General features: G+C 41.4%; 1 protein-coding gene across 1 annotated transcript in view; it reads right to left on the bottom strand.

The window, feature by feature from the left end:
* LOC126455904 (uncharacterized) overlaps positions 1-18,819 on the bottom strand; it is a 290,245-nt gene that overhangs the window by 74,831 nt on the left and 196,595 nt on the right. The window contains exon 9 of the mRNA XM_050091661.1: positions 16,179-16,325. Within this exon, the coding sequence (XP_049947618.1) occupies positions 16,179-16,325 (147 nt within the window). The remainder of the gene's footprint in view (positions 1-16,178; positions 16,326-18,819) is intronic.

Below are 18,819 nucleotides of genomic sequence, written 5' to 3' on the forward strand. Positions count from 1 at the left end.
TATGAACACAACACAACACCCAGTCCCTGAGCGGAGAAAATCTCCGACCCAGCCGGGAATCGAACGCGGGCCCAGAGGACGGCATTCCGTCACGCTGACCACTCAGCTACTGGGGCGGACGTCTGTAGGATGATTGAGTCTGATGACACATATCAACAGATATTCGGAAAAAAATATCATCCACCCAATTCCGAAGACTGGAAGGGAAGAGAAGTTTGAGAATTATCGCACAATCAGTTTAACAGCACATGCATCCCAGCTGCTGACAAGAAAAAAATACCGAAGATTGTAAAAGAAAATTGAGGATGTATTAGATGACGATTCGGAAAAGGTAAAGGCACCAGAGAGGTAATTCTGACGTTGCGGTTGATGATGGGAGGAAGACCAAAGAATAATCAAGATACGTTCGTAGTATCTGTATACCTGGAAAAAGCGTTCGACAGTATAACATGGTGTAAGGTGTTCGAAATTCTAAGAGAAATATGTGTAAGCTACAAGAAGGAAAGACTGGTAATATACCAATAACAGAACGAAGAGGGAATATCAGAATGGAGGACAATGTATGAAGTGTTCGGATTAAAAAGGGTGTAAGACAGGGATGTAGTCTTTCGTCCCTACTGTTCAATTTCTACCTCGAAGAATCAATGATGGAAATAACTGAAAGGTTCAAGAATGGAACTAAAATTCAAAGTGAAAGGATATCAACGACAAGATTTGCTGATGACAGTGTTACCCTCACAGAAGTTGAAGAAGAATTGCAGGATCTGTTGAGTGGAATGAACAGTCTAATAATTGCTGAACATGGATTGAGAGTAAATCGAAGAAAGATTAAAGTTATGTGAATTATCAGAATGAGAACAGCGATAAACTTAACATCAGAATTGATGGTCACGAAGTGCTACCTAGGCAGCAAAATAACTCTTGACGAACGGAGCAAGGAGGACATCAAAAGCAGAGTAGCGCTGGCAGAAAGGTATTTCTGGGCAAGAGACGTCTACTTGTATCAAACATAGGCCTTAATATGAGGAAGAAATTTCTGGGAATGTACATTTGGAGCACAGCATTGTATATTAGTGAAACATTTACTATGGGAAAACCGGAACAGAAGAGAATCTAAGCATTTGAGATGTGCTGTTACAGACGAATGTTGAAAATTAGGTGGACTGATAATATAAGGAGTGAGGAGGTACTGCTCAGAATCAGAGAGGAAAGGAATATATGGAAAACACTGACCAGAAGAAGCTACAGGATGATAGGAAATCTATTAAGACATCAGGGAATAGCTTCCATGATAAAAGCGGGAGCTGTAAAGGGTAAAAGCTGTAGAGGAATGTTGGAAATAAATGAGGACGTAGCCTGAAAGTGCTACTCTGTGATGAAGAGGTTGGCAAAGAAGAGGAATTCGTGGCGGGTCGCATCAAATCAGTTAGAAGACTGATGACTCGAAAGAATAATAATAATAATAATAATAATAATAATAATAATAATAATAATGTTAGCACCCCCTAAATGATACCACTTCGTACAAGTCCCGTAATGCCAAGTAGTCTGTCTTGTCTCTGTATATGCTTCCCCTCTCCCACACGTATCCTCGTAAAATTCCCCTCCCCCCCTCTCCATCCCCCCTCCCCGTCTTCTTAAATTCCTCAAACATCCTCGTAAATCCTATACATTGCACGTACTCAACAATCGCTACCCAGTTACCTACACAATATTCTACAATTCAGGGCTGCTACCCCGCATATAGTAAGACGTCCCAGCCACTCGGAACAGGTAATAGTAATAGGCTCCCTCTTCCTGACGCAAGTATCCACCTTGACACCTATTCATCCCATTAGCTATAGCCCTAATTCAACTACCCTGGTCCTAGATCAAGGCGCCAATATCCCTCCCAGTCTCCTGAACCACTCTGGTTACGCTCTTTTTCACTAGGTCCCACTTCTCAGCTCAGAATCATCATTCCAAATAGCAATCCGTTTACACGCGGTCTCCTATTGCCTCTGTCTTCATGATCCCTTTCTTCCCGGCCAGAAAGACTATATTGCTGCATGTAACACCGTCACCATCAACCTTACCATTTGTATTTTCCTCGTTTTGATGCAAAGAAAGAAAATTCTGCATATTTGTTAACATCGGGGCAGAATGAAATAAGATGGGGTAGCGTTAATTCCGTCTAGAATGGGCTCCGCTACACTGAAGCTGGCTTTTTTTTTTTTTTTTTTAAAGTTGACGGCCGAATGCTCTTTCTGTTACTGCAGCCTTCAGTTACCTAAGGGAGGGAAGCCGTGTGTGCTACATGTCTGAAATATGCGAACTTTTTGGTATCTGCGATCGTATTTTCAATGTTCACGCATCGTATATTCCGAGACGAAAACTGGAGCCGCCCAGCATTTGCCAAAAAGAGCATGGGAAAGCGCCTAAAAACCACACGCATGTTGGTTGGTGTACCACCTACGGACGTTGATCCGTCTCGCGGCTTCAATCCGGGTCTGGCTAATTTTACTGTTTCAGAAGCCAGAGCGTTGCGTGTTACGCTGTACCAGCAGGTCAGTGAAATGGCCAATGAAGAAGAAAAAGCTTTTTTATATTGGTGAGGCACGATACAAGAGTGATAACACCGTTACCATTACTGCAATGCAGTGGCTGTTTTATGTCACTTTATACAAATTCGTATATTACAACTTGAGTCACCCTCAAGTTTGGATCCATTTCACGAGAAAATGAGATGTGTAAAACCTGGGCAATGTCGGATAAGAAAAGAGTGCTCCTAGCCCCCAAAATTGCAAAATCGAGATTATAAGAAAAACATCTGCACCGCAGGATATTACTAGAAATTGGAAATTTGTGGTAAGTTCTATGGGACCAAACTGCTGAGGTCATCGGTCCCTAGGCTTACACACTACTTAATCTAACTTAAACTAACTTACGCTAAGGACAGCACTAACACCCATGCCCAAGGGAGGCCTCGAACCACCGACGGAGGCAGCCACGCGAACCGTGGCAAGGCGTCCAAGACCGCACGGCTAACCCTCGCGCAGGATATTACTTCTGAACAATAATTACATTCGTTACCTTTTGTAAGAGGATTACTTACTTAAGTTTCCATAACTGAAAACCTTTATCATTTCAGAGATCGCATTAGTGAGGTGTCACGATGCATCAGAGACCACAAGCCTCAAGTTCACGCAAGGCATTAGTCGCAGGAAGTACGTTCTACAGTTCGTTAAACGGAATATTTATTTTCTCGGGAAGTAGTCGAACGAAATAACTGGAACTAAAGTGTCATTATTTACGCAAACGTTAACGTGTTTCTTTTACAGTTTGTGGTTGTGTTAATTAACTGTGCTGTGAAATGTCACACTAGATCTAAGCTGAGTGATGGGTTGGGAACAGCATGAATTCTGACACAGGAACTGAACCTGCGTAATAAATTTATTTGGTCAATATCAACGAAAGAAGCAAGCACAAAAACTAGCTGGATTTTTACAGTAAGCTACGACATTTCCTGGTATCTTTATCTTTGCTAAAGCCACACTGATAGTCACCTAACACATCCTCAGGTTCCTCTCCGTTCTTCTGTGTGTTAGTCTTATCAACAACTTCGGCACATTAGCAGTTAAGCTGATTGTGCGATATTTCTCGCACTTGTCAGCACGTGCAATCTTCGGAATTGTGTGGATGATATGTTTCTGAAAGTCTGATGATATATCACCAGACTCATGCACTCCACACATCGACGTGAACAGTCTTTTCATTGCCACTTCCCCCAATGCTATTAGAAATTCTAGTGGAATAGTATCTGTCCGTTCTGCATCATTTGAACTTAAGTCTTCCAAAACTCTTTCAAATTCTGATTCTATTACTGAATACGCTATCTCTTCTAAACTGACTCGTGTTTCCTCATCTATCACTTCATCAGACAAGTCTTCCCCTCACAGAGGCCCTCAGTGTACGTTTTTCATCTAACTGCTCTCTCCTCTGCATTTAACAGTGCAATTCCCATTGCACTCTTAATGTTACCACCCTTGCTTTTAATTTCACAGAAGCTTATTTTGACTTCTCTATATGCTGAGTCAGTCCTTTCGACAATAATTTCTATTTCGATGTTTTCATACAGCATTTTCGCCTTAGCTTCCGTGCACTTCCTATTTATATCGTTCCTAAATGACTTGCATTTCTGCATTCCTGAATTTCGTTGAACATTCTTGTACTTCTTTCTTTCATCGATTATCTTTAGTATTTCTTTCGTTACCCATGGTTCCTAAGCAGTTGTACCTACGTCTACCTTTCCATCTTCCGTGATTGCCCTTTTTACTCATGTCCATTTCTCTTCAACTGAACTTTCTACTCAGCCATCCCTGATCGCAGTAATAATCGCCTTAGAGATCTTCAAGCGTATCTCTTCGTTCCTCAGAATTTCCTTACTCCTCTTCTTTCTCCACCGATTCATCCTGACTAGTCTCTTGGACTTCAGTCTGCTCTTCTTCACTACTAAATTGTGATTTGAGTCCTTATCCGCTCCTGGGTACCCCTTACAATCCAGTATATGGTTTCAGACTCTGCCTGACCATGATGTAATCTAACTAAAATCTTCCCGTGCCTCACGGCCTTTTCCAAGTATATCTCCCACTCTTGTGAACCTTGAACAGAGTATTCGCTACCTCTGATTGAAAATTACTGGAGAAACCAATTAGACTTTCTCCTCTCTCATTCCTTGATCCAAGCCCATATTCTCCAGTAAACTTTTCTTCTGTTCCTTCCCCCATAACTGGAATGCAGTCCCCCACGACCACAGATTTTCATTCCCTCCTGCGTACTGAATTACCCGTTCAGTATCCTCAAATAAATTCTCAACATCTTCAGCATGCGACGTCGGCATGTATACCTGAACTGTTGTTTTCGGTGTTAGTGTGCTGTCGATTCTGATGAAAACATCCGTATCAGTGAACTGTTCACAGTAACTACTTTCTGCTCTACCTTCCAATTCATAAGGAATACTATTCCAGTTATATCATTTTCTGCAGCTGTAGATATTACCCTACATTCACCTGACTAGAAATCCCTGTCTTCTTTCCAGTTTACGTCACTGATCCCGACTATACATAGACTGGGTGTTAGCATTTCCACTTTCAGATTTTCTAGCTTTCCCACGACGTTCACATTTCTGACATTCCACGGACCGACACGTGGAATGTTGTCATTTTGTTGGTTAGTCAATCTTTTTCACATGGACATCTTCCTCTCCCCCTCCATAGTCCCCTCCCGGAGATCCCAATGGGGGGGCTATTCTGCAATTTTTTTCCAATGGAGAGATCATTGTGGGCTTTCAAAAAAGAAAAATGTGGCCCTCCACTACGTACCCTCAGACTCAGAGCTGAAATATTAAAAGTTTTGGCTGGTTTCGCTGTCCAAAAGGTGGGATACATGGCTGCCGCATTACATGCAAAATAGTGCTGAATCTACAGTATACAATATGAATACATACATGAATCGAATGGTCGGAAGTTCCTGCCAGTCGGCACTTGCGAAGTTTGAATGTAACATACAAATTTATAAATGAAAGATTGCAATTAAATAAAATCAGCAGGTCCTATTTCGACGACTTTAAATGATGAGTACGATAGCAAAAGTACATTTAAGAATGCTGATTATTTCTGCAAAACGTTTATTGGTGTCGATGGTCCAGCAATTAAATAAAATATGTTTCACAACAGGGAAACAATAGATTCCTGATTCACATAATTAGTTATGAACAACAACATAGCTCGCGAGATATTCACTTCTAAATGCATTCTACGTCTTCACTGCAGAAGTCACGGAAATCTCACAAGTGCACAAGTCGGCACAACGAAATATTTCTATCTCCCTCGACCATGCACAAACTGCTCACCACTCTCCAAGTACTTCCTGCAACCTCCGTCGCGACTTCCCGTCCACATCACCCCCCCCCCCCCCCCGTGTCCTGTGCCGCCCGATGCTCCTCCCCCACTTTCATACAGTCTCTCCATTTACTTCAGTAGTCGCCTACCGCAGTAACGAGCGTTGTGATTGGCTAAAGTGCTCCCACCATGTTTCCAAGCCAACGCACACTAACAAACATATTGAAGCACATACGAAATATTGGATTTACATTTAAATAACTTGAAATTAAATAACTATTCCTACGGCTGGACCATAAACACGCTCTAGCACACATTATTAAATACATAAACAAATTAAATAAACCTATATCAAAGGAATAGAAACAAAAGTAAGCCAGTAGCCTAATGTCTCTGTGCTTCCTAAAGCACAGTAAATATTTGACCAATTCCTTTATGAATAGTATATACCTGATATAAACCAAGACATAGACGAATAAATATATTTACAAGCATGCTGATACCGTTTTTTCGTGTAAATGTGAAGTACTTATGGCTTGACACGGTCAATAGTAAAAGGCCACTTTGACATCCAATAACTCATGTACCATTCGAGTTACATGCCTGTAATTCATACCAATTTAGGTTTACACTAATAGCTTTCTAAAGACACATCGACCAACAAAATCGGATGAACTAATAAAAATATTGAAAATCTGATTACACCATCAGAATCGTCGTGCAAATAATGGCAATGTACGTGTTTCTTTTTAAGGTATGACTTATCTGGCTATTATCAATTTCTACATGAACTGTGAAACGTCTGCCATTATGGTTTTACACAGAGTCTGTCATCTGTGGCACTCCCGGCATACAAATCTCCTTCATCGACACAAAGCACAGTCCCCGACACAGTGTCAACATGGAATTCCCAGCCACACGGTCAGACTGGATCACGTGCGGGGGCTATCCCTCTTGCTCTGGCTAATGTTTGGCACCACGCAGTTGCTGAGGAGCCCCGGCTTGCCGAGCGGTCTGTGCGGCCATGCCAACTCCGAACTTAGAATATTTTCAGGGCGCCACAATTCGCCTGTTACCTCACAACATCATGAAACTTTTTCAATTACAGGCCACCTGTCCAATGAATACACGTTATGTGTCTTTAACGCAGTGGTTTCCATTGCCGTCTACATCCTCATTGCTGATTATTCCGCCTTTAGGGGCAGTTTCCCATCCGAAGGGCAAGAAGTGTCCTGAATCTTTGTCCCCTCCTCCAACCTCTTTGACATCGCTACTGGCGAATGAAGGTGAACGTCGAAGTCTTTGGCCACCATATTGTCCTGTTTCTTGATCAAAATTTAAGTGGAGGTGGGGTTTAGACCCAGGAATGAGGACTTTTTGGCTATTCAGCAAAGAAGCTAACTTCAGACCATTTTTTTAATTTTATTTTTTAGTATCTTTTTAAAAATATATGGAATGGGATGAACCTGTCTCGAGACTTTACATCCACATTGCGCAACGGCTTACCAATTTGTTTGTTTACTTATTTTCTTTTAGCAAGAGAGGGATATTAAGTTTAATCGAAACCAACAATGTAGAAAATCAGCAGATAACGTCAGAAAATACAAATTCGGAAAATTGACCTTTCCTTGTAGGCAGATGGAAGGCAGGGCTGATGGGAGATGAGTACGTGTAGGTCGACTCTAGGTCGATGGCGGGGAAGGGGGTGGAGTGGGCACGGGTTGACCACACGAGGCCTGGCCACTGCGTGCCCGACACCATCATCCAACTAAAAGTCGACAAGAAGGGACCGTCAAAGAAGGAGATAATTGTACCCATGAAATTTTGTAGTGTGACTCTGCAGTGATAGGTAGGAGAGAGGGGAATGGGAAACAAGGACAGGGTGGTATCAGGCGCTATGCCCACCACAGGTTTGAAATAAGTTGAGGCAGTGTTAGTAGTGTAACTCAAGAGCAGTCTTATCAACCACGCCAGGCGTATCCCACTGAGCAGGGTACCGCGCAAAATCCCACGGAGGTAATTGGCACAGTAGAGGTGGTATCGTGAGTGTCGCTGAATCGCTGCATCCTCATTCTGTAGCAGGGTTCAAAGACCAAGTCGCGATTTGTCTCTTTCTCCATGAAGTTAGGCCAGTGGCCATCCTTTGACCCAGACTATCGCATGAGTTAGGGCTGCAGGAAACTCACGTCCATTGGGCAAATGAAAGCGTGTGGTTCGACCACAGATGCATAGGCACGGAGGAAATGGGCGACCATTTGAGGCCGCAGCGTCCAGATTTCACGAACACTGGCGCAGGGAAGGCGATGGGCTTCGTTGTCCACCGAGTGACATGTGGAGTATAACGAGTGTCCATCAAACAAATCGAATGTAAATCCTTGTTAATGTCGAATTTCCCACACGCAAGGTGATACCATGTCACTCAGCCTAACATCGGGAGGTACAATTGATGGAGATGTCACACCGCTGTCCACCTCGTTAATGGATATTCGATCCCAACGTTGTTGCAAGGTATGCCACGTAGTAATTGGATGTAGAAATCCTTTGGATGTGCGGGTGTGTACATTGGAAGTCACTGCATACATAGCTAAGGTCCACAAAAAAGACAAACAGATGCTCAAAGTTCCTACTGACACTGGAGGGAAGGTGAAGGCTGGCGTTTATATGTCCAACGGTTGTCACATGAGTTCCCTGTGCCTAACTGCTGTTTGTTCATAGTGTTCAGATATAAGGCTGCCGCACACCACCAGATATTGGTCAGTCCAGGTTCCCTTGCGTTCCAGGGAGGGTGATTGTATCGTACTGGACTTTAAAAATGTTGCCATAAGGAAGTAGTCCAACGCAACCTGTAGGCTACGATCAGTTGTCAGCGACTTTGGATGGACCTGTGCTATGTGCAACAGCTTAGAAGTCCTCGACGTTGTCGCCCCATGCCGATGTCGTCGTCGCCTTGGATGTGTACATACACATACCCCACCGATGGCGACCGTCAATGGGGTGGAGTTTTTCCAGATGATTTGTCAGCGCAGGCATCGCGATTATCAGTACTGGTACGTCTCCAAAAGTAACATTGTGGTCGTCTTCACCTTGAGAAATCACCGAGACGGCATGAGGGAATTCGGTCACTGAATTGCGGATAGAGGGCGAGGCATCCTGGCCGGAGGCCATACGGCGCAACCGCTTGCACTTCTTTGGTGACAACTGCTTGCGCGCCCGACCTTCAATGTTGGAAGACGGGAGGAATTCCCGACGTTACAGCACAAACGCTTCTTAGGAACAATAAGTGTTGAAAGTTCCATCGAAGCGGCCGGCGCGACGTCCATGTCCTAGTAGGAGAGAGGGACGCAGGCTCCTCCATTCCGTCGGACTCCGCAGATAGGCGAGTCACTTGTGACAGTGGTTTCGTTGATCGCCGACCAGTGGGCGGCGAAGTGAGGGCCACCATGTAGGTGACAGGCAATACCGTTGGTGGGGTCTCTCTCAGCATCTCAGCACGCAGCAACCGAGTGATGCGCCGTATCAGGCTTTCCAAACGGAGATGACTCTCCTTGCCATACCCAGACCAGGTCCTGGGTTGGGCGTCGTATATAACGACTGCGTGACATCCACTGATGTTTAAATACGATTACACGTGGCAGCGAAGGTCAATCGTGATCTGGTGCACCACTTTTAAAACGGATAACATATTGAACTGAACCCAGTGTTCTGCTGTCTGGTCGTGAACCACCCTGACGTTTCCGTGACCGTAACAGAACCGGAAGCCATGTTGGGTAGATTTCGAGATCCTGCCACACGTCGGATTGTCAACGACCTTGACATATATGACACCATTAACAATGGAAATGAGTGCTTTTGGTCGTATATATTCATTGTTAAACGTAAATCGAAGTGTTGCTTTCGTGAAGCGGTTGGCCACATTCCTGCTCGCAAGCAGGCAACTACTGGAACAGTACATTCTATCATAATTTTTTCCACAGTCATTAATATATACATCTCCATTTATCACTGTCAAAAACTGAACCACATCTTACTTATTTTCCCAGTTACGCTTCTTTTTCTTTTCGTTTCTCAGCCATGCACGTAATTTTTATAGTCTCCCCATTAATTATGTTCTACCTCTTTTCCATGTTATTTTTTTCTCACTATATCTTCTTTCGCGTTTATATGAATCTACTTAAAAGTAATTTTTTAATGTAAAATTTATAAACAAATATAAACCATTGCTCTGCTAGCACCACATATACTATTCCTGTAACAACTGCCTTTGGATGTGAGATCCAAAAGAAAGTGTAAGACATAGTAAAACACATTTTTAAAATACAAAGAATGTTGGCGCTAGTATTTCGAGGAGTAATAAGTATAAAAGAAATATATTAAAGTTTAAAAATACCATTTCAATCAAATTGCCAATTTATTGTCCACTTTCAGAAAACAAAAAATTAATATTTTTCAGGGTGTGCTGAAAAGTATTGCCTACGAATTTCTTATCTGAAAGCTCTTAATGGTTTTCAAATAAAACTAACTTTATAACATTCTACATCTTTATTTGTTATGATTACTTACTTATTTCTCAACATAATCACCCTCGCGACGAACACATTTCTCCCAACGAAACACCGGTTTGTTGATACCGTCACTATAGAATGTTTGACTTTGTTGACGATACCACAACCTCTTCTCTGCTTGCACCCCTTCATCATTATCAAAATGAACCCCTCTAAGGTGTTCCTTAAGTTTTGAAAACAGATAAAAATCGGATGGGGCTAAATGGTACTGTACAGATAATGATCGATGATAGTGAACCAAAGGCGTCGGATTGTTACATGTCGCAGCACTCACGCTTGATCTGGCATTTTCATGCTGAAGGAGAGGATGCTCCTTGTGTGGACGAACTGTTCGAATTCGAAACTCAATTACAGCACGCTTTTTTTCACGCACCGACACGGCAACATCACACACCGCCATGATACAAACTACAATTCGGAGCCCTTTAGCGGCAGAGTGATGCATACATGTATACATGAAGAATAAAGATGAAGAATGTTAACAGCGTTTGTTTTATTTATAAAGGTTTAAGAGTTTTCACATAAAAAATTCGGAGGCAGTAGTTGTCAGCAAATCGTCGGAAAACCCCTTTTCACACGTGTCCAAATTCCTCGCCGATTCATTAGTGAAATCGTCTACTTTGAGGTTGAGGGTAGGCCAAATTTACTGTGGGAATTCATTTTTTTCTTTTTAACTAAACTAAAACAAATTATAATCGAGCTTATGCTTATATGCTGTACATAGTGTTCAATTTTTTGTCATAGTGCGAAATATACTTGAGTCCTTATTTAGTCACTACAGTAAGCTACAATGAACATGGTGAAATATTTACAGCAGTATTAACCATAAATTATTTGAAGCATTGATGTCTACGAGCGGAGGAATACATTGCAGGTCCATTGGACGAAAACTACACTCACTTGGGTATCATGGGAAGAAGAAATGTGTCGTAGATATATATTTCTTATAAGTTTAGACGCTTGTGTCATCTATATTCGTAGCTATATGTGTCAAATAGATTGTTTTGGTTGGAAAAAGTTAGATTCTCAACTAAGCTGAAATACAAAGTAATCAGATAGAATGAAACACCATATTATAAAACGGAGGCGGACGAGAAACGATGAGATTAAATTTGCTGATAATTGTGTGAGATGTATTTGGCGAAATGAGCTTTAGTTCTTCATGTCATGAAGAAAAAAACTAGTTTGTAAGAAATAGATTTAATGACAAGAACGGTCAATCTAATATCACAGGATAGTTCAAGAAAAACTTACAAACTTATTTATGAAATACGCTGAACAGGAAATCCAAAATGACTCTGAGCACTATGGGACTTAACTTCTGAGGTCATCAGTCCCCTAGAACTTAGAACTACTTAAACCTAACTAACCTAAGGGCATAACACACAACCATGCCCTAGGCAGGATTCGAACCTGCGACCGTAGCGGTCGCGGAGATCCAGACTGTAGCGCCTAGAACCGCTCGGTCACCCCGGCCGGCTAACAGGACATTCAAAACGTCTGTTTTGAAAGAGAAATGTAAAGAAACCAGAAAAGTCATAAGTAATGGAGAAAATGGTATATCTTGCTGAAAGCTTGGACATAATTTCGGACAACAGAAACTGAATGGTTCTAGCAAATGCAAATGAAATCACCGTTTCACTAGAAATAAGTGTAAGCAAATGCAGAGAATAAAGTGAAAGCCCGTTACAGATGGAAAATAACCTTTACTGTAATGGAAGAAAAGAAAATATTTTAGAAGAAATAAGGTGTCATTTGGAATGCCATAAACTTAACAAAGATTTAAACGTTTTAGATTCATCAAATGTCAATGACGCGATATTTTCGAAGACAATAAAATTCCTTGGAGCGTCTAGGATCTTCAAGTACATACAGCACTTTCACTAAAATCAGTGTAAGAGAAGACGTACACCGTTTTTTTTCATAAAAAGTACTGAGGGATATTTCAGTACATTGATATGATTTATAGCGCAAACGAATTTATATCTATACTTCTAAGATATCAGCTGCAATAAACAGAGAATATAAATTCGAATTGGAGGACATAACCGCGTGATTATCAAAGGAGGGCTAAAGGTAACTACAAATCAACTCTGACGTTGTAGTAGGAAGAATGAATGAAAATGATGTAACTTTTATGGCACTTGTGGATCTAGAAGATGTTAGACGCGTATCAGGAACGATATTTCAGATCGTGATGAATACAAATTATATAAAACGTGCAGAAGGGGGAAAGTTGTTCCAAAAGTGCAGAATACGTTTCTGAAGTGGTACGCCTCAGAAAGAATTCTAAACTGACATAAAATCTGAGTCGTGGGTAACCCAGAGAAGAAGGAGGTAGAAGTACTTACATGTGATGTGCAAAGTTAGTGCAGCTGTTACCTGCACAAAATAAAACATATAAGGAAAATGTCTGTGGTACCTCCCACCAGAAGATGGATTTCGTACTGATATGTGCTAAGGTAGGCAGAAGTAGTCAATGTAACATTAAAGGGAAAAGAGCATGAAACATAAAAAGACAGAAATGGATAGAGCAAGTTACTGAAGACGATGAGTGTAGCAAGTCTACATTCATGAGAGATGCGCAGATGGACAGCGTCGACTCAATGGCCTGGAGAGTTTGTTTGAAAGAGAAAAAATGAAAACGTAACATCACTGGACTATAAACAGAACTTATTGAAAAGTTTACAGGAACAAATAAGTTTTTGTAGAGAGAGCAAATGATTTTCAAAGCCAGAAAGCACATCAAAACATCCGTATGTCATTTCTAATACAGTTTAATAGACTTGCCCAAAAAGTGTGGGTGTTTATTGGTGAAGACTGCTTGTTCCTAATAAAATAGCTTTCCGTGTTGCTGTTATTTTCTTGGTAATACGAGTATTTCCTAAGTAGCAGAACGTCAAGTATTAATTTCCTTTTATTCTAAATTTTGCCTGACTGTTACCACAGTTAATTATAAGAATTACTTTTTTGCTAATGTTTTCATACCTTGGGACAAAAAATAGAAGGATTTTGGCAATTGGGCTCTCAAACCTGCATTATTAAGTCTTCTTGTTCTGCTATATAGTTAATTCAGTATGTGGTTAATTCAGTATACAGATTGTTTGGTACTAGTAGACTAGTGCTTAATATTAGCAAGGTGAGTGCTTCGAAAGAAGTATATCTTTACTTTTCGAAGCCATAGAATGCACAATACAAAAATGTAAAAATCGTTTCTCGGTTAAAAATACAGTAATTTCCTACTGGATTCTTGTTAAGAGATTTCTGGTCTCGGCCGCAAACAGAAAAATTAATATAACAAGAAATTTGTGATTTTCTGTTCAAAATGTGTATTTCATAACGGAGGCTATGTCAGTTATAATGATTACTTAAAATGATAATATCTGTATTAGCATTACGAATGTTAGTTGCAACTGTATTACTTTCAACAATTTGACACTGTGAGAAAGAGTTAAATTTGTACATCCTATTTGTATACATTCATGGAAGCGTGAACAAGACATGGGTAGAACGGCCAAATTTGTAATTATCATTACAGACTTTTGTAAACAGAAAGTGATCTGAAGATGCAGGATCAAGTGACAAACTCTCCAAAGTTTGGCAAATCGGGACGAAATATTGTACTAGATATGCAAACACTACCACGAGGGAAATAATAAAAATTGTAAAAATTGAAAACTACAATGATTTCCATCCCGATTACGCAACTGGGTTATTATATTGTAATCTATTTAGAATGAATACAGGCTTTGAAAGAAACTGATTCTTGGTTTCTTGGATGATTTTTGTGACATAGATAGCTGTTCCGAAACGAATCATTTTCAGCGGTACATATCGTAATAGTAGTTGAATCACTTCTTCGCTTCAAAACTTGGTAGATCACAACAGAGTGTGCTATATCATATGGTAGCTACTGTAATAGGTATACAAATGAAGTGCACACAAGAGAAAGAGAGAGAGAGAGAGAGAGAGAGAGAGAGAGAGAGAGAGGGGGAGAGAGAGCGAGACTAACATTGGTTCTAATTTATTGGCAACTTTTCTGAAACAGAAAATTCACTATCAGCAAGTTTACCTTCACTAGTGAGAAGTTCTTATTACATCTGTGCATCTTAAGCAGCCCAATTCTAGGGCAAGCAAAGTCCACATGGTTCCTCTCATGACTCATCATATACATTTAGATGGTATGGCACTTGTGTAGGCCAAGGGGCATACTGGGATGACAGGAATGAGAAGACCGACCATTTAGAAAACACGGAACAAAGAATACATCCTAGACATCGATGTTGTTGGACTATCCAAAGAGTGAATGGAATAAGGACTGGATTATAGACGCGTTGCACTAGAGTTATAGCTAAAAAGATATCTTCAGGTGTCGAATGCACATTGATACACGAAGAGTAAGGCGTAAATGATAAACACCACAAGACGGTTTGTGACGACCAGACAGAATTCTACTCGTGCTCGCTACCGAAAATATTTTCCCAAAATTCATGCCATACCGTCTATATCTAAGGAGTCATGAAATGAATCATGTGTACTTTGCTTGTCCTAGACTTGGATGCGAATGGCTGCTTAAGATGCATAAATGTTACAAGAACTGTCCACTAGTGAAGGTAAACTTGTTGATAGTGAATTTGCTGTTTGAGGTTTTGCGAAAGGTTGCCAATAAATTAGAGCCAATGTTACCAGAATGAGATTTTCACTCTGCAGCGGAGTGTGCGCTGATATGAAACTTCCTGGCAGATTAAAACTGTGTGCCGGACCGAGACTCGAACTCGGGAGCTTTGCCTTTCGCGGGCAAGTGCTCTGCTAGGTTCGCAGAAGTTTGGAAGGTAGGAGACGAGGTACTGGCAGAAGTAAAGCTGTGGGGACGGGGCGTGAGTCGTGCTTGGGTAGCTCAGTTGGTAGAGCACTTGCCCGCGAAAGGCAAAGGTCCCGAGTTCGAGTCTCGGTCCGGCACACAGTTTTAATCTGCCAGGAAGTTTCATATCAGCGCACACTCCGCTGCAGAGTGAAAATCTCGTTCTGGAAACATCCCCAGTCTGTGGCAAAGCCATGTCTCCACAATATCCTTCCTTTCAGGAGTGCTAGTTCTGCAAGGTTCGCAGGAAATCTTCTGTAAAGTTTGGAAGGTAGGAGACGAGGTACTGGCAGAAGTAAAGCTGTGAGGACGGTACTTGAGTCGTGCTTGAGTAGCTCAGTTAGTAGAGCACTTGCTCGCGAAGGCAAAGGTCCCGAGTTCGATTCTCGGTCCGGCACACAGTTTAAATCTGCCAGGAAGTTTCAGAGCCAATGTTAGTTTCTCTCTCTGTGCGTGCGCGCGCGCGCGCGCGCGCGCGCGCGCGTGTGTGTGTGTGGGTGTGTGAATGTGTGTGTGTGTGTGTGTGTGTATGTATGTATGTACGTCTGTGTGTCTTTGTGTGAGGGAGGATGAGGTAATTAGATGTAATTTGGTCATTAAGATATTATCATACTACTGAATTTATATTTTTTTGAATTACACAGTTAGTGAATGAGTGAGAAAGACTGGTGCGTCCAAAACAAAGGTAATCTTATAATTTGATTCTGTATTTAGAGAGACCAATAATAAAATAAGAAAACAAATAGCTTGATGTCTAGTAAGACATTGTTGTGTTCAATGAGACTTCGGAATCAATGCATTTTATTTTCAAAAAAGTTTCAGGAGCTGCCTGGATTGAGCATATCAGGTGGAAAACCCTGACTGGGCGACGCTTACCTCGCCTCGGAACTCCAGACTGCACAGGCTGAAGTCCCAAACGTTCCTCTCCAAGTCCCAAAGCCCGCACCGTCGCCTGACGCCGCCGTGCGTCGGCCTCAGCACAATGTCCACGTGTCGTTCGTCGTCAGTGGTGGAATTGATAATCTAAAAGCAACGAATATTGTAACTTCATCAGACACTAACTGGCGATGTAAGATACATATTAATTAATTGGATGTCAGGTCATCAGTATCAGTGGAGAAAAAGAGCTTTGTTTTGCTTAAAAATTGTATGCTCTCCACTCATGTGTTTGCTTTCTTTTAATTCATCAGTCTTTCGAATGGTTTCATGCTGCCTTCCTCATTTTTCCTGCGTTGTGCTGATCTTTTCATCTCTACATAACCCAACATCTTATATTATCCGTTTTGCGTACTCTGTTCTTAGTCTCTCCCTACTACTTTCTCTCTTGAAAGTTGCCCATCATAATGACAGCTTTCGCAGCGGTTCTTTTTCTGTGTATTCTAAATTGAAGTATTCTGATAAGATGAAACTGTACCAGGCATCACTGTAAGCATCACAGTCATTGACAAACTTGTAAAGGATATCTCAAGTGAAACACTTCAGCGAGCGGGTGGGAAGCTAATGGGAAGCTAGCGGCACCTTTAGTTTCGCTGGGAACTGGCCGTTTGAATGACACAAAGCGTGTCGAGTCTGTGCTTTTCATGGTCAGCTGTCGGCGCTTTCCAGATGGGGAGGTGCTGCCATGGTGGAGTAATACGTATATTAAGTAGCACTGAAGTCTCTTTATGTTGACCATTTTCGGAATATATGGCACTAATGTTTGGCGAGGTTCTGGCTAGAATCGCGAAGCTTGCGTAACATTATTTACAGCGTTTCCAGATCTTTAATGCGTATTTATTCATGTTCAGACTTTACGTTCGCTGTGCAGTGAGATGGTAAGTTCCCGAGACATGATACAGAATTGGTTTTCATTATTCCAACCGAATACTAGCGCCGCTGAATTCATGACACTCTCGTGTGGTAAAATGTTCTTTTTAACGCAAATGAAAGTCTTATTATTCAATTCTTTCTTTTCTGGTTGTTATAACACCACGTGCTTCACACAGCGACGATTGTATGCTTTACTACAGTAGTGACTCTCCTTTAGATGAAATGACAATCAATTGCTGAGGGTATTTTTGTTCTGTCGTTACAACTAGAAGAAATCGGGAGTTATTCTCACCAGACACGCTTCGCTTTCTTGAAGCGAAGCATAATCAGTGGTTTGTAATTGATGATATTTTCAATTTGATTTGTTTTCTAGATCGGAAAGTAGTTCGTTGATAAATTGTTGGTTTTTGCTTACGAACAGTCAACGAACTGTTTCTCGATCTATAAAACAAGTCAATTTGTAAATGTGTTTAATTACAGACCACTGATGATGCTTTACTTCTATAAAACGAAACGGATTTGGTGAGAAAAACACTCAGTTTCTAGTAGTTGTGACGACGGAAAAAATACCTTCAGAAATTGTAAAGCAACTACGGGCAATACGGCCACAGCATGAAGAATTTAATAATCACTTGAATCAGAGTGTATGAGGATTATTCGTAATCCCTTACCGCTATTTGAAGATTCTCTTTTTTCACGATGGTATGTGGACTTTGCAATGTACGGAGTAGGTATTAAAATCCATGGAGAAGAAATAAAAACTTTGAGGTTCGCCGATGACATTGTAATTCTGTCAGAGACAGCAAAGGACCGGGAACAGCAGTTGAACGGAATGGACAATATCTTGAAAGGAGGACATAAGATGAACATCAACAAAAGCAAAACGAGGATAATGGAATATAATCGAATTAAATCGGGTGATGCTGCCGGAATTAGACTAGGAAATGAGACACTTAAAGTAGTAAAGGAGTTTTGCTATTTGGGGAGCAAAATAACTGATGATGGTCGAAGTAGAGAGGATATAAAATGTAGACTGGCAATGGAAAGGAAAGCGTTTCTGAAGAAGAGAAATTTAGATTTAAATGTCAGGAAGTCGTTTCTGAAAGTATTTGTACGGAGGGTAGCAATGTATAGAAGTGAAACGTGGACGATAAATGGTTTAGACAAGAAGAGAATACAAGCTTTCGAAATGTGGTGCTACAGAAGAATGCTGAAGATTAGATGGGTAGATCACATAAATAATAATGAGGTACTGAACAGAATTGGAGAGAAGAGAAATTTGTGGCACAACTTGACTAGAAGAAGGGATCGGTTGGTAGGGCATATTCTGAGGCATCAAGGGATCACCAATTTACTATTGGAGGGCAGTGTGGAGGGTAAAAATCGTAGAGGGAGACCAAGGGATGAGTACACTAAACAGATTCAGAAGTATGTAGGTTGCAGTAGGTACTGGGAGACGAAGAAGCTTGCACAGGATAGAGTAGCATGGAGAGCTGCATCAAACCAGTCTCGGGACTGAAGACCACAACAACAACAACCTTCAGCTTGGAGGACAGTATTTGTGAACTACTGCTTTCCTAAACACCAGTATCAGCAGTATGCTTCGGCTATTTCTTTGCACGCTTTTCAGGCCAGAAGGTGAGTGATCATCTGGAGGTGCACAGACAGCTGGCGCTACGTCGCCTTGTGTGTGATGTGATTGCTGTGT

The sequence above is a fragment of the Schistocerca serialis genome, chromosome 2, assembly GCF_023864345.2.
Source record: "Schistocerca serialis cubense isolate TAMUIC-IGC-003099 chromosome 2, iqSchSeri2.2, whole genome shotgun sequence".
In the NCBI taxonomy this organism is placed as follows: domain Eukaryota; kingdom Metazoa; phylum Arthropoda; class Insecta; order Orthoptera; family Acrididae; genus Schistocerca; species Schistocerca serialis.